The following is a 27873-nucleotide window of genomic DNA, read 5'->3' as shown; positions in this document are numbered from 1 at the left end:
TCTGTGTCCTGTAGGAAAACTGTCTAACTTCAGTTGTGGCTGCACATCCATTGTGTTGTGACTTTTGCATTCACGTTGTTTGCATTAGTGTTGTAGCTGTTGCAAATCTGCTGACACCTATCAGCCATCGTAGATTAATGATAGAATCTATAAATATATCATTGTTAACAGTAATTGGACTGAGTTTAGTCTTTTTCTAGTCTTTTGGCCAGCCAGAATCACTCTCATGCACTGATTGCTGACACCGCCAACAGGAGCAGTTTTGGTGTTAAGTGTTTAGCTCAAGAACAGTTGAGCTGTCAAGTAATTATCAATTAATGGACCAATTAAGTTGTATAGGAAAGTTGCAATCCACTCTTTAGTAGCTTCATACGGATTCTGTTTATGCATCATGTCTTAAAAAAAACAACAACTAATAAATACAAAAGTACATCATAACTCTATAAGGTGGCTTTTATGCACATGATATGCTTTAATGAGTTAATTTATTGAAGTAAAAGGCTGAATTTTCTCAATGGTAAAAACAATAGAAGCATATATCTCACTCCTCTTGTTGAATTTCAAAATGTAGGCGATTTAATACAAAAAGTTAGTCTACATGGTTGACGTATATTTTTAAGACGTTTTTGATGTTATAATTTTTTCTCCATCTTACACTATGCACATAACAGTGTCAGTGTTGTTTGTGTATATAACTATCTGTGCAGGCCTGATCTCCGCTCTGCAGGACATTTCCAGTTTGTGAGTAAAGCAGAGCAGTGCAGGATGTTGCGTCTTTAAGAGTTAAGAAACTTGAAACCGTGTGTTTGCGCAACAATCAGTGCGGCTCCCAGCAGCCGCCAAAGTGTCTAGACTGGCACATGATGGCGGGAATCAACCAATGGCTCCAGAGCTTTCCTCTGGGGCCCCGAGAGAGAGAGAGCGAGAGTGGAAGAGAGACGGAGAATCAGATATATAGAGCGAGAAAGTGAAGCAGAACGGAATTATACAGGGGGCGCGATTTTCAGGATTTCAAAATAAAAGCACCACAACTGTAGATTGCACAGCGTTGTTCCAATTGCAGAGACTGACAATGAATGTGAGCTATGAGAATCCTTTAAATAATTTGAATTGATGTGACCATAGTCTTATATTGAATGGTATATTTCATTTTTAAAATTTGGCTGACTAGTAAAAAGTTATTTTGTGGGAGAAGTTGTTTTATTGGTTGAGACTTTTTCCATCTGACAACAAACTTTTTGTTCCCACGGGTCAAATTATTTTCTGCATAGCATAAAAAGTTAAGAACATTCAGTCGGTTTGAAACTTTTAATAATAGTAGCCTACATTGTAATCCCTGGTAAAAAAAAAAAAATCCCTCCGTGATTAACATACATCTTATGACTCACAGATGGTTGTACCCCATCATTTCATTTGTGTTTCTTTTCATTGTTTTGACTTTTTTTTTTAACCAATTAAAAGCTTAAAGTTTTGGATTTAAAGGTTGAGCTTGTTTGTCGGTGCTTTATTTTGAAAGTCTTGGCAGTATTAGCCTCTGCACTCCCTCATGCTTGACTCTTGTGGTTTTGTGCAGGAGCATGTGTGCGTGTTTCTGTGTGAGTTTGTGTGCGTATGCGTGTTTGTGTGTATGTGTGTGTGCGTCCGAAGAGGACTTTGAGGGGAGTGGAGAGTGGAGTAATTCCAGCTCTCTTTAAAACAACTTCTCAGCACGGAATCCGTCCCGGAGTTTGGCACTGTAGTCCCAAAACATCTCCGCTTTTTCCCGGGACTCTGCAACGGGATTATTGTTCCAGCACGGCGACAGAAACCATCGGAATTCCAGTGTTGTGAGGATTTATTTCGGGGTGAAGGGAGAATTTTCCGGATCGAAGGGTTCACGAAGCTGAAGAAGAAACTGTGGAAAGTTTTGGAGTAATGTTCCTGATGGTGCTTTTGTGAATGTAAACTGAACCTGATCTCTGGGGGTCTAACTATGGTTTGTGAATTGTGTTCGGGATCTCCAGAGTGTTGGGGAGTTGAAGGCTTTGTGAGAGGGCTGGCAAAAGTTGTGGCTTAATTGAGTTGGCGACAGCAGGTCACTGAGCAGTGACTGTGTGTAGCCTGCTCCTCCTGCAGACTTTGTGATGTTTTACGCAGCGCATGGTTGAATATTTTTCGCTAATGCTGCGGGAGAGCCACGAAACGCTGACCACCGGCTGCGCATGTTGTGCGCACCGTGCACAGACCCCTAGTCCTGCTCAGGGAAGAGTGTAAATCGATGTGGCATCTCCCGGGACCCGGACGGGACCGACAGGACGCACACAAAACTGTCTAGGTTGTCGTATGTTCAAGTCGAGACGCTCAGGTCTTGTACGGCGACTCTGGAGAAGCCGTCTGGTCACCGAGAGCGACGGGCGGGATGGAGGCAGAAGAGGTGAAGGAGGACGGAGCGGTTCGTGTGGCAGACACTCAGGAAAGCTCCACAGACACGAGCAGCGGTCGGTGACACAGACTGACCCGGCTCTGGGACTCACGGGGGAGGCTGGAGAGCTGAGCGAGTGCGCGGAGAGGGAGGACGAGGAGCAACCGGACGATGACCGGGGTGCCATGTGCGTCCAGGAGCACAGAGGCTCCCGGAGAGGACAGGAGGGCGACAGTAGGACGGTGACGTGTTGTTTGTTTGGGGAATGGGATCTCAGACCTCGGAGCCCTTATTGGGCCCCAAGAAAAGACGGAGGGGGCCCTTGTCAGTGCGCACCGAGGCATGCGGGACTGGAGGAGGAACTGGCCAGCACTGCTCATGCGTTTTTGAAAAGACTAAAGGAGAGGTCTCTGGACACGCTGCTGAAGGCTGTGGAGGCCAGAGGGGGAATAAGCAGCGAGTGTGTGATGGTGCCGAGCACCGAGCTGCGGCTGGGTGCTCAGCACATCTCTCCACAGTCTCTCCTGTGTAAGGTGTTCCGCTGGAGCGACCTGCCGCTTTCAGCATGGCTCAAAACACTGAGCCACTGCCAGAGCTTTGGCTCGGAGGACAGCGCAAAGGTGTGCTGCAACCCCTACCACTACAGCCGCCTGTGTGGGCCAGGTGAGGATGAAAACATTGAGGGGATTAAGGGAGGGTGAGAAAAGGCCCGTTTTTTTTTTCATAATGTAATCTTTCCCAATGAGCAGATGTATGAATTGGAGATGATTGTACATTAAACTTCTTCCATCACTGAAATCAAACCATGAATTTTGGGTCCCCTGGATCCCTCTGGAACTCCACAGGGTCCACACTCAGGTGGGGCCTCGCATTATTATAGCGTCATTGCAAAACTGGAACAGACCAATTTAGGGCTTGAATAGCAAATTAGATTTAGAAAATTGTGAGAACTCAGTTGTTTGAGACCTGCATAATACGCACGTTCCACTTTCTATTGTCTTACATTTCAAACATCGTCACGACTTGCATGAAAAAAGCCATTAAGTTATTTACTTTTTGTTCAGTGATGTCATCTTCCCCATGCTGGCTGCTGAGTTAACTGAGCACAAAGTTCATCTCTTAAACCTTTTGAGAATAAAGTCTAGTGACTCTTCTCTCGTTTTACTGCCTTTCATACACTTTTATAATGTTTTTTAAACCCCAGCTTTTACTTCGGCGAAACATTACTTTGATTTCCTCTCCACATTCCAAACACATTACACACTTTATTTAAATTTGAGCACAAACTCTGCTGCTCCCCACATCCTCCTGTTGAAGGTCGCTGTCTAGTTGCACTTAGGCTCTTTTTTCTCTGACAAGGAGGTCCTCCTCTTGTTATTTAGGTGAAGGAGTGCCGATAATATACAGTTTGCATAGTGCTGGCGCCAGACTGACTCGCTGGGTATCTGACTGACTGAGGACTCCAGCAATTACTGGCTCTGCTCTTAAAGGGGCCGCAGCCACAAACCAGGTCCACTGTGGACTGAGGGGACTATCCCAGCAGCAGCAGAAAGCAGCAGTATTACTGTGTTTACAGCGCAGCTTTTATGCAGAAGTCATCCTCACAGTCTGTGTGAAGGAAAAAGTTTGTTAAAGTTAAAGACTGTTTGTGGATGAATCATGTGCAGCCTCAGTTTGGTCTCTGCTTATAAAAAGTAAAAAATAAAACTACTTGTGTTAACTTGCAGTGATCTGAAAATACACTCAAAGCTTCAACAGAAGATATTCATGTGATATTGAAACATTTTATGGACATGTCAGTTAAAAAGAAAAATTGCTTATAGAGCTTTAGATACCATATGCTGGGGTCAAGGATCTCTTTGAAGAGCTGTATCAGATACCTACTTTCAGCAGGATTCTCTACATTACTCAAAATGTTAAGAAGTGAAAAATCAATTAAATGCCAAAGTATCCTGTATTAAAGTTAAGGAATAGCTTTCATGTGTATACTTCTGGAAAAGGCTAAGAATATTCTGCATTAACTGTAGTGTTATAGTGCTTATGCATATAAACAAAACAAGTACGTTTCCATCAAACTGTGAGCATTTCATGTTTAAACATCTACAGCTTGTGGTAAAGATTCACCGTTCTGATCATTTCATGCAGTCATTACATGAGACAGTTAATAATTTGGGATGAAGAAAGCACAGCCTTTAATTTAACCTTGACTTTTTCGGCTGTATTTCCAGAATCACCTCCTCCCCCGTACTCTCTGTCCCGATCTGAAGAACACAAGCCACTGGGTGAGTTTGGAAAGAATATCTCTGAGACACGCACACACACAGCTATTAAATGACAAAAAGGGTGTCGTCATTTTTGTACTTTTAGACTGGAAAAAGAGATAATGTTGGAAAAGTTGCTTGTGTAGAAAGTGGCGCACAGTATTCACCTATGCTTGTCATCTGATCTATTGATGCAAACAGGAAGTTCACATCAAATTCAAGTTTGAAATAAGCTTTATTGGCATCTTTTTTTTTCCATTAAAACATTTTGCCAAAGCCACTGTTCAAATAAAATGATTAAGAAAACACAACAACAGTCAAACAAAAAAGGGTTAGGATAGGGTTAGGGCACTGGCCAGCCCTTGCCCAACCGTAACCGTAACCCCTGTGGTCATCGATAATACCAGATCAAATTGTTACAAAACAGAATCCATGTAGCCTGTGCACGGGAGCTCCTTATTGGGGCTTCCACTAAACTGTTAAACTCAACTTAACGACCCCAATCCTTTCCAACCCTAACCCTAATCCTGATCCTGACTAACCCTAACCAAACCCTAAACAAAGGGGATGTCTTTCCTACTGCATCAAAGCTGAGATGACTTCTCTTCCAGCAACCTAAGAGTTAAAAAAAATTATAGTGACAATTTTAATCCAATAAGTGTTCACATTGACTACGTTTACATAAAGCGGCAACCTCCGGTCTAAGAATATGAGACGATGCCGAAGTGCTAAAATCTGCTGTTTCTCGAGTGTCTGCTTGAGGCTGGCTCCAGAAGTACCAGAAGTCACATTCACATCAAGCTAAAAAAAGGCGTTTTCAAAGCAGAAATTAACCTATTTACAGCCTGGTACAAAAAAACGTCTCCTGTCTGAATTGCTCAGTTTACCATCAGCACACACTGTACAGGGGTGAATTTTTTCTCTAACTCGGTGGTCAAGGTATTAAGATCGCGAACTCACCCAATCAGAGGCACAGCTCAGGTCACATGACCGAGAGGCACCCTATAGCTGTACGTTAAGCCCTTGCTGCTTTCATTATGGCTACGATTCCCAATTTGCTTCATTTTCTGTTTCAAAAACAGACGGGCGATGTGGACTATGTCCATGTTTTATACAGTCTATGGTTTATATACAGCCATTAACCCTTTCATATTGGGAATATTAGCAATAACCCAGTTGCACAGGGCCATCTAAACACCAATAACCCTTTTGAAAAAACAGAATATGCTTAAACTACAAAAACCCGAAAAATCACCCATAGGTTACTCCTTTTCCAACCCAAATATTTATGTCATGCTGTTGCTATGGATACAGGAAGAAGAAGCTGAAATTACGTGCACTACGTCATGATGCTCTCCGTGCATTGAGATGTTGTCTGTGTGTCGCAGTTTTGGTCGGGATACCATGTAAACAGGAATAACCTTCTTTGTTAACACATGTAAACGGGTTATTATGAAACTTTCAGAAACCAGAAAATTGATCTTAACCTGAATATTGTCTGCATGTAAACGTAGTCAGTGAAGCTGCTACAAATTCTGATCTCAGTCTTCTCAATCTTCCAGACTCGTCTCTGTCTTACACTGAACCTGTGCCCCCCCTCTCCTCCAATCCGCCTCACACCACGCCAAGAGACTACACAGGTGAGTTACCTGAATCAGTACATGAGGAGAAGATGTGTACATGAGTCCAGGCAGGCGCTTGCCTCTGCAGGGATCAGATTTCTAGTGTGGATTTGTTTTCTTGAGAGAGAACAAATACGTTTGGAAGCACAAATGGAAAAGTTTTGGGAGTTGCATGAGTGTGTTTGCACTTACAGGCACGCACACACACACACACACACACATACACTCAGGCGTGCAAACACACATTGCGTGCGTCCTCTCTAATTGTTTGCATAAAAGAGTAAATTACATTTACTGGTGTTATTATGTTGTGCTTTCCTTTCTATTTTCAAAGGCTGTTAAGACAACCCAAAACTTTTCTGCATAAAGCTCCTTTTGTCAGGGAGCGTGGAGGGCTCGGTGGGGGTCTGGGGTCTCTCCTATCTAGATGCCACTGCAGTGTAGTCTCTCTGTCTCTCTTTCTTCCTCTCCCTCTCGCTGCACTTTCTCCACAGCAAAATTTTTCACTGGGATGAAGCTGCAATAAGATCCCCATGCATACTCCCAAACCCCTCTGCCTCTGCAGGCACCCATCCCCCTCTTTCCCTCTTTCTTCCCTCAAATCCCTCCATTCCTCTCAGCAATTGAGCAGTGGAAAGAGGCTGGCATTTTGGGGGCGGGGGAGCCGAGCGTCTCTGATGAGGCGGAGGTGTAGAGTTTGGTGTGTGTGTGTGTGTGTGTGTGGAAAGGGGGAGTGGGGACTGCGTTTGGACAGGAAACAGCCCCCTCTAGATGATGAAACTGGAGCTTTATTTGTTTACGTGCTGGGGTCGGGTGGAGAGGTCCTTGCAGCGTTAGAAGAAACCCACAAACCCACTCGATCAAGCCTCCCCAGGCTCACTTGTGGATGGTGTTGAAAGGTGAATGGGCACCTATAAAGTCTGTGTAGTGTGGCAGCAGCGTCACCGAGCTGTCTGAAGAGGCAGCAGAACGGCAGTTGCAACTTCTTGGGTTTGTTTATTCTTCATGTCCTGAGATAAACTTCAGGATTTTTTTTAAAGTTGATGTTGATTGTAGTTTATTGAGTTGTTGTGTTTGTTTTCCATGCTGAGGGGCAGAGATCAGTACTTAAAGACGAGATCACAAGTCATCAAAATGCACAACTCACTATTTCTCGATGACTATCCTACAACTTTCTGGGAACTTTATTACCTAAATAAAAGTCTTATTGCCCTTTTCAAAGCTCTTTTATGGCTGTCGTGATTAAAAGTCTTGGGAATAAATTGTGAAACTTTTAATCATTTGCAAGTTTTGGCCAAAAATTGTGGTATTAATACAGTGGTTGAAATAAAAAAACTTAAGAACACTTCTAGATAAAGGATCCTAACTCCCCTTGGGTCACACAAAAATCACAATTTTAGTCATTCTTTATGTCAGATAATTGATCTATCTCTCTTTGTGATCTACAATTTTACAGTTCTACAATTTAATTAAGTAGACGCTTCTGTCCAAAGTGACATACAACACAAGTAAGATTACAGCTTCTATTTGACCTCCATGAGACACTTGAACAAATCTACAAACTGTGAAGATCTTTAAAGTTTGAACCGCTGCAGCAGCGCAGTAATGAAGTTCCACCATCATGTCGCCTTTGTACTTACACATTGCATTTTGAAATGTACTAACACTGGTGTCCAAATGTGTGATTTCACATCACAGTACAACAATGCAGGAATTCAAGAGGCATGACTTTTACACATTTCACCCCAAAACACAAAAAAAAACACAGTTAAAAAAATTTGTGTGTACCCAGACATACTGAGGGACCAAAACGCTGTAGTAAGCATGCCAGGCCTGTAGTTGGCGCTATAACTGTACTGAAGTAGCTTTTGATAGATCTCCATGGAAGCAGAGTTAAGCTGATCATCTGGCGTTTTGGTGATTGCTATTTGCAGAAGTGGTGCAACCAAGGGGCAGCATATGGTTTAGAAAAATGAAGCCTATGTGAGAGTGCTAAAAGTTTCTGTTCTTTGAACATCTGCCTCAAAAAATGCCAGAAAACAATGCTGTAAACCACATACACACCAAGCCAGAAAAACAGACATTTACGGCCTTAATAAGCATACTTTACAGCCTGATTCAAAGAAACGTCTTGGGCCCTGAAACGCTCCTTTTCTAGTCTTCGACGGTTGTAACGTACGTATTGCTGTGCATTTCAGAAAAATTACACTTTAGGGGCTGTTTTCAAAAACTTCCGTTTTAGATTGGCTAAAATGCTGTTTCTTTGTAAACAAGATGCGGAAATGCAACAATACCTTGGTGTGAACAGCCCCACAGTTGATGCCAGCTCCAACGCTACACATTGCCGCAGTCTTCCCCTCATCCTGACGATGATCAAAATGCCTTGCCCCATCATCGCATGTCTGTGCATTACAAAACATAGGGGTGTAAATATCCTGCCTTGAATAGGAAGTATGTAAGAGACATCGGCATTACTTTGTCCAAAAATCATCCAAAATTGACCTCGCTAATGTCACAAATTAGGGATAAGTTTCCCCATTTTGAACCTACTCCATCATGAATGTTGAAAGGAGGTTTCTCATATTGCTGTGCTTCCAAAATGAGTAGAAAATGATAAGTTATCTTGTGATGTTTTCTGAGTATTGGGCAGAGCGCGTGTGAGTGTGTGAGTGTGTGTGTGTGTGTGTGTGTGGTCTCTGATCCCCTGCCCCCCACACCAGAACGCTGGAGCCGAGAACCAGAGCTCAGGCCAAGAGCATGAGCAGCACAGAGAGACTTGGCAAAACAGAAGCAGTGAAAAAAAACCCCGCTCGTAGCCTCTGTCGTAAACTTTTACAGGTTATTCGGCTCCTCTTTTTGAGCTTCGGCTGGTTTAATAACAGGAAATAAGCTGAACATGAAGCTGGTATCAAAGAATTGTCTGCAGCTTATAAAGCCCTTGATGTTTGTTAGCTCTTTAAAGAGTGTAAATGAGTCTTTTTTTGTGCAGTTGATCTTTTGGCAGATCATCTAAAGCCTGTGATGTTTTCTCAAGAACAAATACACGCATTGAACATGTTCCCTGCCACTTCAGCATCTTTTTGATTCCTTTTAAAGCAGCTATGTGTTCTGGCATTAAGGGGAGGAAAAAAGGCTGCAGCAGGGTGTGGTCCATACATACCTTTGCCCCGGCCTCTTTTATCATTCGATCAGTTAAAGTTCCCTTTAAACCGCAGCAGCAGCAGCAGCAGACCTGCTTTGAAAAGGGAAATGTCTACTGGAAGTTTGGTAGACATCTATCTACTCAGACTGTGCCTCTGTGACTCCAACAATTTAGCTGCTTATTGTCAGCCTCTATGTGTGTGTGTGTGTGTGTGTGTGTGTGTGTATGTGTGTCAGGGAGGCAGAGAGGGAGGAATTTCTGTCTGACTCAGTGATAAGATCGTCTCGGAGTACTCACATAGGGGTTCTGTCAGGACAAAAACACAAACACACACACATACACACAGGGATGAACACAGACACCAATCATGCGATTTGTTGGACTAGAGACAGAGCTCTGTTTATTTTTCACCCTCATTACAGACGTATAACTAAAAATAACAAGTCAGCTGTCCCAGTGTCAGAAAGATTGTGCTACATTGCTTCACGAATATCTGCAACATTTTATTATTTGCAGAATCTGACTCAGAATCTGGCTGGTCCAATCAGATCGACTGTTAGAAGAAACTGTCTTATCTTCTAGTTTTGAAGTGTGGGTCTGTTTAAACCATCAGTTTGACTTGATGAGTCTCTGGTTTTACATTTACAAAAATAATTTTTGTTTAGTTTTTTTATCGTGCTGACAGTCAGCCATACATTTAAACCTTTAAGCCAACTACTTTTTATGTTTTGCTCAATGTGACGCTGTTGCATTTTATTGTTTTGTTTGCTGGATAAAGGATTCTTGTCAGCTAGCAGCTAACGGTAACACAGTTCAGCCTGAATCCCTTGAAGCATCTTTGAAGATCTTTGGTTTGGAGGATTTTTAATGTAAATATGAGAGCTTTTTTAATTAAGGCCCAGTTTACACAACGTTTCATCTGAAAACGCTAAAACGCAGTGAAAAAAATCTTTGTTTACGCGGAAACACTGAGGGACTGAAAACGCTGTAGTAAGCATGCCAGGTCTGCAGGTGGTGCTTTTAATGCCCTGTCCAGAAGCAGCTTTTGGTAGATCTCCACCGAAGTAGAGTTGAGCTGATCATCTTGGCTGTTTCCCAAAGCCAAGGTACCTTGCCTTGCCTTGGTCTGATGTGGGCGTGGGGTGGGCGTGGGCAGGCATCCACATCATCAGTCGCTGCCCAAGTGCTGTTCCAATGTTCATGTTCCCCGGAGGCATATGTCCTCCGTTTGGTTAGCATGTAGCTAATTGACCAAGGATACACAGGTGCATCCTTCGCTGCCTTGCCATGGCTATAAATACCCAACATGCAACGCGTGAATCTACAAAAAAGGGGAAAAAGGGCAGCACAAGCACAACACGGTAGTTCACGACGATCGTAACAACAGCACTGTTGTCCTGTGGTGTGCGCTCGCACGAAGCGGAGTGTGACATCAGCGTTTCCACTGAAAACGCTAGCTTACCGTTTGCACGGCAACAGTGTCGGAAGCATTTCAGAAAAATCCCACTCTGGAGGCCGTTTTCAAAAGTTTGCGTTTTAGGTCGGCTGAAACGCCATGTAAAGAGACTTTTGTGTGTCACCCCAAAACTGTTGTGGTGTAAACGGCCCCTAAGTTACTCCTGTCAGAGTGTTGGTCTTCCTCAGTGACTAAATCACGCACACAAAGTATCGAGACTACCCACTCTGTCTTACAGTTTCTGTCGCCACGTTCAACACGATAAAACCCCCAGAATAAACTTTTAAAAAGTGACCCTATAGTTGCTCTTGAAAGGGATGATTTGTCTCTCTTGACAAAATGAACACGAAAGGAATCCCAACCTAAACACAAGCTGAGCCCCAAGAAACAAGCCAACAGCAGCTCTTTCTGCAGGCCCTCCTAAAACGCTGTAAACCAACAGGGAGCATCAGGAAACACTGAGGAGACACTAGCCACGTATACAAGGACCCAAATATTCCGCTTGCATTTGTTTTATTTGCTCAAACAGTAAGAATTTAACCTTTGTATACACCTCATTCCGAAAGAAAAAGTGCCAAATCGAATGGACATTTAATCGGTATCATGAAGTATCATGTATCCACTCAAACGGAGAGATGTCAGGGTGCGTTCTTTCATGCTCAGATATGACGAAAGACGCAACTAGAGATGTTCCTCAATTTGTTTACATTTGTTTACGTTTGTTTGTGCATGCCCCAATTTTTTTGATTATAGCGGCGCATGTAGACCAGAGATTGGAATATTCCTTTCAATGTTTACAACTGTTTTTGGAAAAGTCATTCAGAAAGATTCCATTCAGAAAGGCGAAAAACTCCTCATGTAACCGTGGCTAATGTTAAGAAAGAACACTGTGGGGTTATTCTGGCACTTGTTTCTTCTGTATTGCTGTTTGTACAAATGATCGTCAAGGTTCTGACAAAATGTGTGTCGCTCTGATCATCAACTTTGTCTCATTATTATTGTTTCTCAGATCATACATGGTTCAGCCTCTCTGACGTTTGCTTTGAGATTATGTCTTATATAATAACTTATGACTTTTGTCATAAGCCTATATCTCTTTGTGCCTTCACTTTTTTCTTTACAAGAACTGTAGCCTCTATATATTGAGCACACTTCTACTCTTCAGCTTATGCAGGGATGTCAAACTCGTGCCATGGAGGGCCAAGAGGCTGCAGGTTTTCCTTCCAACCAAACACTACACCAGCTGATTCCACTAATTACCTCACCTTCAAGCAGAAAGCAGGGACTAATCAGTGAAATCAGCTGGTGAAGTTTGTGGTTGGAAAGAAAACCTGCAGCCTCTTGGCCCTCCATGGCACGAGTTTGACATCCCTGGCTTACGCGATGCTCCTGTTTGTTGAGTTCTGCATACGAGAAAGTAGTGCAACTGTTATTTTCTTAATTAAAATCAATAAATTCACAATAAAAACACGATCTTACAAGATTACAGCTATGATTTCACGAGGAAGGCGTCATAACTACAGTTAATGATTAACCTACCGTGCATGTGAAATAACATAAAGGGAGGAAACCAGAAAGGCCAAAATGAGGATGCAACAGACCCATTTTTTTGTACCATCTTTTCAGAAACCTGATATTTATGTCTGTGCGGTGCTGATGCGATAAAAGAGTGATCTGTGAAGCTGACACTGAAGTATAACGTCATAAGATGCTGCATGATACTTATTTTGGTTCAGGCAGCCAACTCCTTTGTTGATGTTCACCTTTGGAATAGCATACAGGCTAACTATAACCTATAATTATGTCTTTTTATTATAAATTTTCAACTTTATGACAAAACCACTTAAATGTGAAGTTAATCATAATTTTTTTAAAATTTTTATTTATATTTTTTTGCCCTTATATTTTGTCATAGGTTTTAAGGTTAGCCAGAGTAACAACTTCAAATAATTATGCTATAACTTAAAATGCTAACACTCTGGATGTAGAGGTCATCAACTCTACATCCACAGCGATAAATAGACTTGTGTTATGAGTGATTTCATCCTTTTGTTATAATATGGTCATTATCATCTCCCAGGATATTACAAATATGCATTTTTTTATCTCAGCAATAGCTCTCAATCTGCTCAGTCTTGGGGTATTTTAACACAGAAGCTCGCCAGACTGGCGACAGGAACAGAATATATATATTTTTAGTATCTTGTTTTTGTCTCTGTTTTGCAACAATCTTATTATTGTCACAGTTTTACACCTTCAGATTATCATTTTTTTATTAAGTGTTTTCTATGTTTCAGCATAAAAAGTCATACAAAATACTTGATTTTGCCGTGTGACCTCATGCCAAACATTTGCCCACCTTGTTGTCATTAGTCAGGGGCTTTCAAACATGTGGAAACAAGTAAAGCAATGATACCTAATGGACATTAGCATGGTCTGGATGCACTGAAGTAAGACAAAAAGACTGCTCCCTCTCTGCCCTCAGTAATCATATTTTGGTGGCTTGTTTGCTTAAGCAGAGCGAGGTATCAGCCAAACATCCTGTCTCAAAGCCCCGTCTGCACTCGTTGCAGCATTAACCCCATGAATCGGCCCTTTGACTGATGGGGCACAGCCCAGGAATGTTGGGAAATTGTGAAGGTGAGTGGGGGAGCGGGGTCTCAGAGTGAAAGAGGTAGGAGGGGGGGATAAGGGGGTCTGACTCTGGAGAGTGACATCTGATACATGTTTGAACATATCGCCGTTAATACTCAAGAAACAGGGAGCGGAGCCGACATTCTTGGCAGAGTGGAAGACGGTTTTAAGAATGTGAGAGCAGCGTGCTGTTTTTGTGAGTTTAGTTCACAGAGTGTGACGCTTTCCTGGTCTGCCCCGGTTCACACAGTGGGACAAAGATTTCCAGAGTATCTGCTCTACCAGTCTTCAGTCGCAGAAGCATAAATATTTCACCAGAGTAGAAGGTGTGTCAAAGCCCTGAGTTGTAAAAAAGACGGGAACAGAAAGTAAACAGCCACATTTAGCTGCGCTCAGTGTGAATCTGTCTGTCGAGGTCTGGCCAGGGTCCTCTCAGTGACCTGAACCTCCAGCCTGTTTGCTGGCACGCGTACAACACTTGCTCTTATGCCTGACTGAGACACATTAGACTATAGAATTCAACATCAAGTGCTGGCCCATTAACCATTTGCCATTTCCTCACATATTTTCCATCATGACTCTTTTTGCAAGACGGGTATGCAGCCTGAGACGAAGTGCACAGCTTACTTTGAACACTTTTTTCTGTAAGTCAGTCGTTCTTTGGTGGGTTTTGCACTTTTTCCCTCCTTTCACTCCAAATGCCGGTGTTTCTTTCAATCAACTGAATGAGGAAATGTCCTGAACTAATATATCAAGCAGTCAAACCTTGCAGTTTGATATGTGCACATTGTGAATACAGTATAATACAACTTATAGATGTCGAGTTTGGGAAAAGAAATATCTGGAAAAGCTTCAATAGTAAACAGTCAGCTCAGAATACCTGGGCTCTCTATGAGTAAACTGGCTCCACAGTGACTGAAGCTGCAGTTAGAGATAACAAGTATCAAGAAGCGAGTCATGAACATCCTCTGTTATCTCAGGCTCCCTGCTTCAGGCTGTGAGCCCGCTCACATAAAACAAATGTACACGGAGCATCATTTGACGCTTTTGCGCAAAAGGAATCCTTCAGAAAGATGAAATGAGAAGAAAGGATGAAAACATTAAAGTTGCTGCTGCAGGTAATAGAAAAAAGGAATTCCCCAGAAACATGCATGGTGTTACATAAAAAAAGCTAACTGATATTATCACAGGGCGCACACTGAGTGCCTCTGTTTGTTTCTGATGTGGTAAACACACACACACACAAACACACACACACACACACACACACACACATACACACAAACACTTTTAAACTTCAGCAGGAATGCTCATGGTTCCAGTAAACGCAGAAGTTGAAAATACTCCTCTATACAAAAAAAATAGAACTTTAGAACTCAATATTAATATATATTTAGTTATGTAACGCAATCAAAGCTGCACATTGAGAAGAAATAAGAATTTGTTTTATTTTATGCTACTAGTTCCATTTCTTTCTGATCTCAATGGACTGGTCGCTAGTCAATCACAGGGCTGACACATAGACAGACAAACATTCACACACACACTCACTTGTATGGGCAATTTACTCCACACAGAAAGGCCAACCAGCCACACTGGGACGAAACCGGTGACCTTATTGCTGTGGGGCTGCAGTGCACGCCACTGTGCAGCCCCTTTTACAGTTTGCAGTCTTTCTGTTTTTTGGCTGCCTGACTGCTACTACCTCTTAGCTTCCCGATCAGGTTGAGCAGGACCTGATTGATTTACAGCACGTCTAAGTCTATGTTTCTCTGCTGAAAACGATTTCTTGGATTAATTATGAAGTGATGGTAAACACTGAGCCTAACTGTCAAACAGAAAAAGGACAAAAGAGCAGAAGAAAGCTAAACGGGAGAGTGATAGAGCATAAGAGCTAGAGGCTAAAACACGAGCTAAAGCCTTAAATATGGCCTAAATGTTTGTAAAAATGTCCATTCCAACCCACATGCAGCAGTTATTCTGCAGTTATCTGTTCAAACTGCAGAGTCTATCAATAAAATGAAAAGAGAGGTTACGTTAGCTCTGCTTGGTAGTTGACTGCCAGAAAATAGCAAGGATTCACTTATGTTACACATTACAGACATGTCTCAGAGCACTGGGCTGCCAGTAGCGCTAAATATAGCCAGCTACTAAACTAGCTCCAATACCCCATTATATTTGGGGACTTGCCACAGCCTATATAATTCATGGACATAGTCTCCCTGACGTCACCCATCTGTTTCTGAAACGACAGCCAATTACTGTCACAGCCATATTAGAAGTGACGGGGGCTTTAGCTATAGGGCGCCCATCAGTCACGTGAGCTGAGCTGTGCCTCTGATTGGATGAGCTCATGATCTTAATATCCTCTAATATGCCAGGTTAGAAAAAATTCACCCCTCCCCGTGCAGTGTGTGCTGATAGTAAAAATTACCTATTCAAGACAGGAGATGTTTTTGAACCAGGCTGTAAATATATTTAATTCTGCTGTGAAAACGTCTTTTTTTGGCTTGGTCTGTATGTGACTTTCGGTACTTCCCCAGCCAGCCTCAAGCGGACACTCGAGAAACAGCAGGTTTTAGCACTTTGCCACTCGGTCTTGCACATACGTGAGCTCACTGAGGTATTGAAGTACATTGAAGTATGTTTTGCATGTTTAAACTCAGACATTGCATAGGAAGTGACTGAATCGAAACAGCCTCTAACCTCTTCATGTAGAGATTCAATCACATTATGACAAACACAGTTTTGTTTTTCTTCACTTTGCTTTCTCTTCTTTCACCCCTCATCCTTTCTTTCATGTTTTAGCTTTTATTATCCTTTGTCTCAATCTAAATGTTTCTTTTACTTTTCAGTGCCTTCCTGTTTGTAATACACATTTTTCTGTCTCCTCTCCTCTCTTCCTCTCTCCTACTCTTACCCTCTTTCTTTTAGCCCATGTAGTCAGGCCATCACAATTTAAAATAAGGTTTAAATTACAGGACTGGCTGTGGCTTTCCGTTGTTCCCTTAGAGTTTTTGCCAACCCGCAATTTGGCTTTTAATGGAATCCTGCCATGCTGCTGAACCTAAAGATTCTTTGCAGATGTCGACAGACTCTGACTCTGTGAGATGTTGTAGCAAAGTGTCGCCTGAGCCGTGAGCTCAGAGTGCAGCGCTGAGTAAAGAGTGAGGAAAGAAACATTTTCGGGAGTTTTTTAAGGTGAGGTAGCTGCATGTAGTTAGTGAGAGGAATGACCGTGTGAGGTCAGGTCTTATTATCAGACTCTGGAGAGGGCTGCCAGGACGTATTTATACATGCAAACACACTTTCTTTCACCTTTCAATTTTTCTAAATGTTTTTTTTCCTTAAAACTTGTTGCATATTAAGCTTGTTGTGTTCAGAAAACAGCAGCTTTCTGTTTTAGGAGCTTTTGGTTTGTGGCAGCTTTGTCTTGCTTTTTAGCAAAAAACTCTTCCTTTTTTATCTTGCCATCAGGTGGAACACTAATTGCAGAAAAAAAGTGCTGCTTCTGCAGGATGCAACAATTTCCCTGTCGGAAAGTGCCATCCATCAGTGATTCAGACATAAAAAATATAAATAGAAATGAACAAAAGTAAATGTGACATTTATTCTGAAGGTCTGTGGCTTCAGCAAGTCATAAAGAGGCATCTGTATTTATTTCTTTTTGTTTCAAATCCAGCTTAAAACTACTCACAGGAGCTTAAAGATGCATACAAACATGACCAAACGCTTAATCTGAGCCCCAGGTAACTTAGTGCTAACATAAACACATTTTCTTTGATACAAACGCAGAACAGCCCGCATAAAAGTGCACTTTTTAATATTTCTTATTGAGAACAGATCAAATGACTTTGTGTCATGTGGAAGAACTTGCTTGCAGTAACCAACAAATCATCAGACTCTAAAATCCCACACTGCTTTTGAGCATTTTAAGTTGAAGTTTCAGTGCATGTGACTTCTCTTTGAAGGTTCAGTTTCCCCCCCTCGTACTGCCGTTTCCAGCCAGTCCAGGTAGCTGCATCCTGCAAGAAAATATGTGTAAACATCAACTGCCAGGTAGCCACACAGTCTGCACTAAATGTCAAATTGTCATGTTTAGCTACTAGCCAGTGAACAGAAAATAAATGAAGACCAAAGCACAAGAGTTTCACTTTTGGAGCTGACATCAGCTCCGTAATATATGAATATTTGTCAGGTTATGTTGCTTCACTCCCTATTTAAAGCATATTTAATGTATGTATATGCAGGAAAACATGCATGGTTTAATGCAAATGCAAATTCATTCCCCGTGCAGAGTGTCTGAATTATAACAGGTTTCACATTCTTTGTGCCCCCCCATCTCCCTGTGTGAGTTATGTGAGGTGATAGTGTATTGTATCAGTCTTGTTTTCTATAACTGTGCGTTTCACATTCAGATAATTAAGTTTGAGAAGGAATTCCATAATTCATAGTGGAACAATTGGATCTATTCCACTTCTGATTGTGTGTAATTATGTTGTGAGGAGTGAAGGCCATATAGTGGGACCACGTGAGGACTCAATGAGAGACTTGTCAACTTGACCCCTGGAACTGGCTGAGCGGGGGGAGGAAGTGTCGAGGAAGAGGGCCTGTCCAGGAATGTGTTGGGAGGGGAGGCCTGTCAACCGCAGAGCTCTGCTCCTCTGTGTCTGCTCACATCTCTCTATTAAGATTTATTCAAAACGTGAAAAAACCAAAAAAAACGATATCATAGCAAGCAGTCCTTTTTATTCTTTAATTTACTTTTGTAACATCACAACAAACTGGTAATCTCTGCACCTCTGCGAAAGTGTAACACAAATCAGATAGTGAACTGTCGCTTGTTGATAGTGCAGACAACAGGAGCAACAGGAGAAGAAACAATAACCCTCTTATCAAAAATAATCAGCCGATTAGCCATCCTAATCTAGCAAAGGCATTTACAGTTAAATCTTTGTCTTTGATGTGATTGTTCTCACCACTCTTTTGCAAATCATTTAAGAACCAAGCACGATTAGATAACCTGTTGCAGGAATGCACATCAATCGATAAAACAATCTGCCTTGACACTGGTTTTACAAGAGTGAGCACAAAGCCCTACATGCCAAACAGTAAATCACCTCTTGTTGTAGCTGCTGTGACACCTTAACGTACAGTAAAAGTAAAGTTTAAACTTCAGTCCCACCCTCCGCTTGCTTTGATGGTTAAGCAGCACCAACCTAAACATGTTGGATGTTTTTACTCAAGCTAACAAAGCCTCCTGGCGAAATGTCACCTTTGATTGTTTTCCTTTTACCACTTATTGACTGTGGAAAAGCCCTGCTGAAATGTGAAGGTGTGATTACAATGACCTGCACACAAAAAAGAATCATAAACACATTAAAAAACAATACAAAAGTTTCACAGTTGAATTTCACAGAAGATTTTTAAGAAACAAAAAATACTCCTCCATCACCGCATTATTTATGATACCCTGATGCTAATATTGCGGTTACGGTTCAGTTGCGAACTCTTCAGCCATCTGATATATTCCTTTGACATTAAGTGGAACCACATTCACAACATTTTAGACCTTTTGTATCGTACCTGCTTTAGCATAAGTCTATTTTTGCTAAAGATATAAATTTAGCTTATTATCCATATTCCTTATTTGTCATTTATTTTATTTTAAACCACAATTGCAATGAAGACCTCAAACAGTAAAATATGAAAGTGATTTATTCACATTGATACAGTCATTATCATACCTGCACATACTTTGATCCTGGGTAGATAGTGACAAAATCCTTTCTTTGTTCCTGTTGTGAATACTTTTAAATCTATTTTCTTGTCTTTTTGGTATAGAAATATAAAGAAATAAGATTTTAAAGGGGAAAAATGTTGCAGATGTAAAAAATAATTCACACAGATCCCTTGACAGACAGGACTGTCTCTGTTTTCTGTTGTTCTGTTTATGAGAGGTGACAAGCTCAGCTAGTTTACTGTTAAAGTGAACATCAGAGGAAGAATTGTCAAAAACTGTTTCATCTGTTTAGTTTAACATCCGCTGAAACTGGTGTTTAGTTTTTAAAAGCCTTGAAACAACAGCCTTCATTGTAAATCAAGTGTAACAAAACCTCGGGTACAGGAATTTCTCCACAGTAATGATGTCTGAGTGTTTCTTTAACGACAATGACAGCATGAACCTGGTATGCAGATTGATGTTTTGAAAGATGACAGCACAGTTTGTCCAGGATGCAAAGGTGATGTATGCAAAAACCCTAAGACATTCCCCGTCTGACATCGTCTGACACTTTGAAGTAGCAGCAGAAACGCAGGAAGCTGGTCACTTTCTCTCTTCCTCTTCTCGTGAGGAGCTTTCCAAACTGCGCTCCACCAAGCACGTCCTCCAGGAATGTTACCGGGACACACGTTGACTTTGCTGCGGCTCATTTGGCCTGCGAGTTTGAGGAATGTGGACTTCTGTTAGTGCTCAATAATGGATTGGTGTTAGGGAAATACAGAGGTGGATTTGTTGTTGCATCCTGCAGCAGGCTTCATCTGAAGATCTACTTTACAATGTATAATAGAGGAAGAAGGAAGGAGTGTGTGTGTGTGTGCAGAAATCTGTGTGTGTTTGTGTTAGCAAGCAAACGAGCGCCCCGTTGTGTTGGTCTGTAAAGCCCATGTCTGGCGATAATGCAGCTCTCTGATGGCAGAGATAGTCGAGACGCCAGCTTAAATGTGGCTTGCTGGATTGAAGTTGCCCTGTAATGATAGTTGTCTCAAACAACACGGAACATACCATTTAGAGCAAGGGAGGGGAGCTTTCCTCTCTCCATCATTTTATTGTGCCTTATCCCCGCTGTTTTAGAGCTTTGGGTTGAAATTCAAGGAAACAAAACAAAGCATCTTAACAATGGTCAGTAGCTGAATTCAGTCCTCCTCTCACACCCCTCTGTCACTCCTCCTCTCTTCTTTCTCCCCCTAACCCACCCGCTTCTTTCAGCACAGTGGAAGAGTCTAATAACTGGAGGGGAATCTAATCCTTGGCACTGGATGAAAGACAAGGGTCTCCCTCCCTCCTCTCTCTTTCTCACAGTCTCTTTCTCTCTTCATTTTTTCCGTGGATGCTGGTTATGCTTGGCAGGTTCTCTCCCTCTCTCCCTCTCATTTTCCTGCTCCCTCTTTCACCCCCGTCTCCCCTTTTTTACTCCTCTACTTCCCCTTTTTTTCGCCCCAACTTTCTTCCTTTCTGTGCAGGTTAAGGTTAGCAAGAGAGGGCTAGAGAGCAGAGGATTACTGACTGGGGGAAATAATCTGACTTTTATACCTTTACTGCTGAAAAGTTTTAGCAGCTAGAAAGCTCAGTGTAGTAACAGAACTGAAAGTAGAGGGGAAACAGCTAGCATGGATCTGTCCAAAGTAGAGATGTTCAAAAGTGACTGATTGTGTTGATGTTTACTGACCAGGTCATTGAAAGGCAATAAGAGAAGAATAATACAATGAAAGAGTCAAAACTGAGGATAATTTATGTAAAACAAGTTAGCTAAATGTGGCTAATGTTAGCAGACTTAAGCATGTGCTGGTTACACATTGCTAATATTGAGTGGTTAAATTACAGTTAAACCAGACAGAGCCCACAGATACTGTTATCTCCATGCTCTACACTGAAAAATTGCCAAACTGCACCACAAAGTGACATGTTGTCCGTCACCTCCGTTTGTTTACATCTGGGTAGTAGAGTATTTTGGCATTATGGTGGTAGCCGTTAACCAGAGCGGTCAGTCTTGGCTCGCAGGGGTGAGGTGTGTTACATGCCTTCAGTCATAAAAATATTAATCCCAAATTTGTTCAACCAACTTGCAGTTCTGGTGCTGACTAGTGTGGGTGACAACTCCTTGCTTAGTTGACATATTTAGCGCATGAGAACCTTTAAGGTGATACTCCGAGATGGAACAAGTTGGGTCCTATCACAAGGTTTAGGGCAGAAATTACCCCTACAGCAGTGTTTTTGTGCAGCAGAAGCCCAAAGCGCATCAAACACCCCCTCCCTGCTCCTCTGCCAGTTTCCTCTGCACTCAGACGGGGCCATATTTTACTTGACCAAAAACACAAATAAATGGACTCCCACAGAAAAAATCTGATATTGGTCTGCATTCACGCTTTATTGAGAGAATTTTCAGCGTGTTACTTTCACAAAAAAACACCGCTAAATAAGGCTCTAGTTCTCATCGTGTCGTAAAACGGCGCTACCTCCGCTGCAGAGCCACAGCTGGCTACGAGGCACTCGCTGCTTAGTGTATCAGTCCGCACGCGCGGCATGCCAGATATAAACAAACGCACGTAGTCTGCCAGGACGAAGAGACACGATGAGAACTAGAGCCTTATTAAGTGGTGTTTTTGTGTGAAAGTAACGCACTGAAAATTCTCTAAATAAAGCATGAACGCAGACCGATATCAGATTTTTTCGGTGGGAGTCCGTTTATTTGTGTTTTTGGTCAAGTAAAATATTGCCCGTCTGAGTGCAGAGGAAACCGGCAGAGGAGCAGGGAGGGGGTGTTTGGTGCGTGCGCCCTGGGCTTCTGCTGCACAAAAACACTGCTGTAGGGGTAATTTCTGCCCTAAACCTTGTGATAGGACCCAACTTGTTCCATCCTGGAGTATCACTTGAAAGTCTAAGGTCCGTGTATGTACGCAGAGGCCTTTGCACATTCCCAAGTAGTCTTCCTCCCAAATGTAGCAAGTTGTAAAAGTAGGTAAAAACATAGCAGGGTCAAAGTTTGGCAATCCAACATCATACTGATGACACTGCCCTAATGCATTTCGCTGGAGTATCGCAAAACATCATGTACACTTGCAGAAGTATGTGGTGCCCATGTCAGTGTACGCCTTTACAGTATGTCACTGAGTCAACACAGAAGTGTAACCCACCATGTGCGTTAAGAATGTATATACAGGTACATTATAAATGTCATGTAAACTGTCAGCTAGCAAGCTCTGGGAATAGCTGTAGGCAGATTTTGGTTTCCTTCGGCAGCTACCAGGCGTCCTTTGTTTCTGTTCTTTCAAGCCTTTAGCATGACAGTGAGTCAGAGAATTAAAGCTCCTAGTGTTGATCTTGATGCCCTTTTTGCACTCTTTTAGTGAGTCTCGTCACAGGAGCTTTAACAAAACATCCAACTATTGCTTTAATGGTAAAGGCTTGTAAAATGTACTGAAAAAAAAGACTATGAAATAAAGAGGGGAGTTGAGTGTTGCTGTTATTGTTTGAAGTCCAGGTTCAACAGTCCATGAGGAGCTTGAAGGAAACTGACTGTCTGACCTCTGATCTTTGACTGTCACTGCTTTACATCAGTCAAAACACATATTTCCATCCATTGAGCTGAAACATTGCTCTTATTTTTCAGCATGTAGTGGTCACTTCTCCTTGGTCCCCTCACTTCAGGCTGTGAATAGGAACAGTTGGTGAAGTGTAGCTGGTGTTTGGAAGAGATTGGCACTAAAAGACAGTGATTTTGAAATAAAACAACAAAGGCTACTTATCTAATTGGTAAACAGAGCTGTTAAATGGTGGTTGGCCTAAACGCTTGCAGGACGCTGTAATTGCTGCCAGCCCTCACGTACAGATGCAGGCATGCACACAAACACACACACACGAACGTACACACAGTTTTTTCAACTTCCTCCGCCTGAACGTAAACACGCTGATAACCTCCAGTCTGAACCCGTCTTTAGAAATTCCATTGAAGAAGTCGGTTGCTCCTTCCTCCCCTTTTCCAACCTCTCTGCTCCCCCTCGTCGTTCTCGCAGGAGCTCATGATACCTTGAGCTGGATAATAGCCAGACCGAGTGTGATGACACTGAAGACTGTGCCAGAAACATCACACATGGTGCGCTGTACCACTCACGCTGTCACTGCCGGAAATCAAGATTAAGTGACTTCACTTCAAAGCTATCCGTCACACTCATGAGGATGTTTTGAGGATGCTTATTGTAAAGAACACCTTCACATTAGTGAAGCTGCCATACCCCTGCTAATGACTTCCTAGAGTTTATCTTTTTCTTACCTTCCCAAAAACCTCAATGACTTACATGATATGAACAAGTATTAGATGTTATGAAAAGGTAAACAATGAAATTAAGAAATTAATTGGAACAACACAGTTTTAGAAAGAAGCTAAAGCAATATTAAGACTACAGCCGTCTTCCTCCTTGTAAGTGTATGTTGTATGCAAAAGCCTCAGAAGCGATGATAAAATTACTTAAATACACAAATCAGATAAGTTTGGTATTTTAGGTTTAATCTAAAAAACTAAGAGATGGAGCAGCTTTGGTTGTTTCCCAAAGATAAGTTGTGTATAAATACAGTAAGACATCATACTTTACTTTTCTTTACGGCCCTTTGAATACGTATCTGTCCTTTGAACACAAACAGTTTGTGAATCTTAAAAAGCCAGGACTTAATGCTACATTCAGCACAGAATCAGTCATTATGTGATAGAAATTAAAGTGTTCAAACCCTAAAAAGTCCCAGTTTGTTTTATGTCTCAATGATTAATTTGATCATGAGCTCATAAAGCCTCCCTGTGTTTCCCCAGACATGTTTGTGTTGCCTTATTACAGGGAAGAGCATGTCTTGTAAAAAAAAAAAAAAAAAGTGTGTGGATGTGTGTGTGTGTTTCTGTTTGTGTGTTTGAGGGAGTGAGAAAGAGATAGAGTGAGAGAAAAAGAAAGAGGGGGAGAGATCCTGCTAGTTGAGCAGCCTGCTCTCTTATTGGAGAGCTGTAAAAACTCCAGACCGCAGGAGTTGCCAGCCTGGAATTCACTAATGACACACGTGGGCCTCAGATGAGAAGTGCAATTTTGTGTGTGTTAGTGTGTGTGAGTGTGTTATAGTCATACTGTTTGGATCAGAAGGTCCAATTTGTGTGTGTACATGCACTTGTGTGAGGCCCTATCTCATCATCTCTTGTGTGCATGTGTGTGTGTGAGTGTGTACTCGTCTTGCGTACAAACACTCACACACATCTCCTCCACCTCCTCTTCTGCCCAAACCCTCTGAAACAAAAATGGCTGCTGTGCAAACATAACACACCTAGCCTAATCTGGGCGCTGGTTTCACCCAAAAGCTGCTTGTTAATTGGAGCAGGGCAGCAGCCATCCCGGCCCCTGCTGGATGAAGAGGGGGTGCTGCGCGCTGGAAATGAAAGGAATGGGGCCACAGGCACATGGGTCTTTAAATCCTCTGTGTCAATAGAGTCTCTGGAGCAAAATAATGGCATCACTCTGTGTGGGAGTTAATGTGAGCTGATAGCATGAGGGCTGGGGGGTCAAGGGTTCACAGGCCTGCGCTAGGTTGACAGAGAGCTGAATGCTTTCCTCCCCCCTCCCGACTCCTTCTCTCTGCTGCTCCCTACCTCTTCTTTACCTCCGGACCTGAAGGAGTGTGGTGGAAGGAGACGATGAGGGATGTCAGAGGAGGAAGTGGCCTGTTTAGTGTTGGCAGTTTAAGCCCACTTCTCAAAATAATGTCATGAGTGACAAGTTCAAAGGCAAATGAGCAGTGTGGAGAAACATGGGGCATACTTGAACGTGATGATAACATCTTTGAAATTCTCTGTATGATGCTTTTTTAGAAACAACTTTTGGGGTGTTATTATTGTGCAGCAGAAGCAGTCAAAAAGGATTGCATTTGCTATAGGTCACAATAATTTGAACAAGGAGCCAGGAAAACAAATTTTGTTTCTGCAGTCTCCAATTTTTTTTTAGAATATTCATAACTTTTTTAAAAAGTTTGTTGTGGGCAAACACTTTGTTGGATGGCCAGAGGAGTGTAAAAGTCAACAAATAAAGGTGAATGCGGGAGAAAACTTGATCCAGGATTGATGAATGTAGGAGAAAGTGGTGGTTTTACGTCAGCTGCTGTCAGGGCAGGGAAACCAGAGGAGCCATTTCTTCATTGCTCTCAGTCTGGAGCTCCCAGCGGTTCCTGCGTTCGGACAGAGAGAAGTGGAAAATGGGATGTGTTTGTGGTAGGGGGATGTGAAAGCGGGGTCAAAAGGTTAAGAAACAGATAAAGTGCACTGAAATATGTGCATCAGAAATGGAATGTGTTTGAGGCATGGTCTTTGTCCTAAAACTGAGTTCTTAAAAGGAAATACTTGGGCACCTGGCTAAATTGCGTAGCCTGTCAGGATATTAACAAATTAAAAAACATCTTCAAAACACAAAGAGGGTCTGTAAGTTTTCAAGTTCTGCATGTTTGAAGGGGGGCACATCAAACAGTAGAATCTATTTATCTAAAACTAGAAAAGCACTAAGAGAGCACAGACCTCCGCCAAGCGTATTATGATTGTCACGCAACAATTTAGTCCTACTTTAATGTTTTCCTCCCTTTCAGCAGACTGTCTGCTACAATTTGATGGTAGTTGCAGGTTTGTACGATAATTTCTTTCCTGACAGTGTTGAAAATTATCATAACCCAGTACATTCTTCATATTGCGGAACTTAGTATCCAGAATATTGCCAGGATCTGGATCGTACTTTAACATCTGTCAGAAATTATGGTGACCTTGGCTTGTATTGTTTTGCAAAGCATTCTGACCATTTATTGTGCAGTTATATGCACATATGGTGAAAATGGCTCTTTCTCAACATGATAAAGAATCCTTTAAATCCAAATCACCTCCAAAATCACTTCTTCCTTAACCCATTTTGAACATTTCCAGGAAATTTCATCCAGACTAGTTTGTTACTTTTTGAGTTATGCTGTTCACAGACAAAAAAAACAAACTCTCCCAAAAGCATAAACTTCTTGGCGGAGGTAATGAAACTGACAGACAAAGGAAAATGTCTGCTCCTGTAAAATTTTTATGTTTTAAAGAATATCTGTGTGCTAACACTGAGGAAGATTACTCTGCAGCCGTTTTGCTCTTACATGCAGCTCTCACTTTGCACATCCTGTATTTTTTAATGTATTATTAAAGTTGTTTGCACATTATAACAGGACCTTTATTCTTTTGCAAAGCCCTGCATGAAATTGTATAAAAAAGCATATTAGTGGTGCATTCAGCCATGACATGTCTCTTCACAACAGGGTTGCACATTAGCTGCTTTAAATGTTACAAAAGGACTGATAGTAAAATTTCATGATTGATTTATGACTCTGCTCCTGGTGTTTTTACTGGATTACAACCAAGCATTGGTGTATGCCTGCAGTACAAACAGAGACAGAAAGAATGAACATCCAAACATTTGGCTCCGAGTCTCATAAAGATTTCCTCACCCATCCTCCCATCCTCCCTTCCTCCTCCCCCCTTAACACAACATCATTTCCCTCCCTTCAAGGGGAATTACTGTCGTAAAAAATTAGTGCACTTACCAATGCAAACACTAATTCTACTCCTCTCTCTCATCTCCTCCTCAGACACTGGTACCTCCCTCGGCTCCTCCACCTCAGGCGGACATCGCTCCCACTGGTGCAGCGTCGCCTACTGGGAGCAGCGCACACGAGTGGGTCGTCTTTATCCCGCTTATGAGCCCTCGCTCAACATCTTCTATGACCTACCTCAGGGCACGGGCCTCTGCCTGGGCCAGCTCCACGCCAACGCCTACCACAGTCGTCACGAGGACCCGGGCAGCCACGGCACATCAAGTCTTTACGGACACCCCAGCCATGGAAGCGGAGGGACTAACAGCAGCAGCAGTGTACAACAGATACGCAGTAAAATCGGCCACGGCATCGTGCTGAGCCAGGAGCCCGATGGAGTGTGGGTGTACAACCGCAGCCTTCACCCCGTGTTCGTCCACTCGCCCACTCTGGACCCACCCAGCGCTCGAGGACTGAGCGTGAGGAGGGTGATGCCGGGCTTCTCCCTGAAGGTGTTTGACTTTGAGCGCTCCAGCTGGATGGCCTCGCATGGTGTGAAGCCCGAGAGCCAGGAGGGGCCCTGGGACCCCCACAGTGTTCGCATCAGTTTTGCTAAAGGATGGGGCCCCTGCTACTCCAGACAGTTCATCACCTCCTGTCCATGCTGGCTGGAGGTGCTGCTCAACAACCACAGATAGCACACACACACACACACACACACACACACACACACACACACACACACACACACACACACACACACACACACACACACACACTCAGACTCCTTACCCTGTATCCCTATTGTAATCTACTTAGATTTAATATAAGATTTATATATTATATAAAATATATTATACATGTAAATACGTGAGTCATTTTTATAATGCAATTATTTATGTATAGTGTAATGTGTATATGGACGAAATAAAAAGGAACAAGAGTATGCACTTTTCATTCTGTATATGCATTACAGTTTCTCAGTGTCATTTTGCAAATACAAGCT

The 27873-nt window shown here is 42.4% G+C and overlaps 1 protein-coding gene across 1 annotated transcript; it reads left to right on the top strand.

Moving 5' to 3' along the window:
* The first annotated feature begins 1645 nt into the window (after nt 1-1645).
* Nucleotides 1646-27873, top strand: LOC141787887 (mothers against decapentaplegic homolog 6-like). Its single transcript, XM_074666585.1, has 4 exons — nt 1646-3064; nt 4630-4683; nt 6225-6302; nt 26925-27873. Exons 1-4 carry the CDS (start codon nt 2323-2325, stop codon nt 27563-27565), a joined length of 1515 nt encoding a protein of 504 aa, XP_074522686.1. The 5' UTR covers nt 1646-2322; the 3' UTR covers nt 27566-27873.

This window comes from Halichoeres trimaculatus, unplaced genomic scaffold, assembly GCF_033239565.1.
Source record: "Halichoeres trimaculatus isolate MK-OKI-2021-1 unplaced genomic scaffold, fHalTri1.1 fHalTri1_scaffold_3, whole genome shotgun sequence".
In the NCBI taxonomy this organism is placed as follows: domain Eukaryota; kingdom Metazoa; phylum Chordata; class Actinopteri; order Labriformes; family Labridae; genus Halichoeres; species Halichoeres trimaculatus.
This window is presented reverse-complemented; position numbering and strand designations above follow the sequence as displayed.

Excerpts from the sequence above, each read along its gene's own strand:
- LOC141787887 (XM_074666585.1), top strand. The coding sequence starts at position 2,323 with ATGTTCAAGTCGAGACGCTCAGGTCTTGTACGGCGACTCTGGAGAAGC. Across the intron at positions 3,065-4,629 it reads CAGCCGCCTGTGTGGGCCAG|AATCACCTCCTCCCCCGTAC; the intron begins GTGAGGATGAAA and ends CTGTATTTCCAG. Across the intron at positions 6,303-26,924 it reads CACGCCAAGAGACTACACAG|ACACTGGTACCTCCCTCGGC; the intron begins GTGAGTTACCTG and ends TCTCCTCCTCAG.